Genomic DNA, 226 nt, shown 5'->3' with positions numbered 1-226 from the left:
TCCTCCACCTCCGGGCGGGGCGTGGGGGGTGGGGGGGACACGGAGGGCACGAGTGGGCACGCTCAAACCCGGGCATCTTCTCACGCATCCTTCCCGCAGGTCCCAACACGCCCGGGCGCTTCATCGTGTGGTTCCGCAACGAGACGACGATGCTGGTGCTGTGGCAGCCGCCGTACCCGTCGGGGGTCTACTCGCACTACAGGGTGAGTCGGGGCGGGCTGGGGTG

General features: G+C 69.9%; 1 protein-coding gene across 1 annotated transcript in view; it reads left to right on the top strand.

The window, feature by feature from the left end:
- LOC119591853 (tyrosine-protein phosphatase 10D-like) overlaps positions 1–226 on the top strand; it is a 42939-nt gene that overhangs the window by 40150 nt on the left and 2563 nt on the right. The window contains exon 4 of the mRNA XM_037940597.1: positions 100–203. Coding sequence (XP_037796525.1) covers positions 100–203 — 104 coding nt within the window. The remainder of the gene's footprint in view (positions 1–99; positions 204–226) is intronic.

This window comes from Penaeus monodon, chromosome 29, assembly GCF_015228065.2.
Source record: "Penaeus monodon isolate SGIC_2016 chromosome 29, NSTDA_Pmon_1, whole genome shotgun sequence".
NCBI classification, from domain to species: domain Eukaryota; kingdom Metazoa; phylum Arthropoda; class Malacostraca; order Decapoda; family Penaeidae; genus Penaeus; species Penaeus monodon.
Note: the sequence above shows the minus strand (reverse complement) of the source record. Positions and strands in the feature narration are given on the sequence as shown.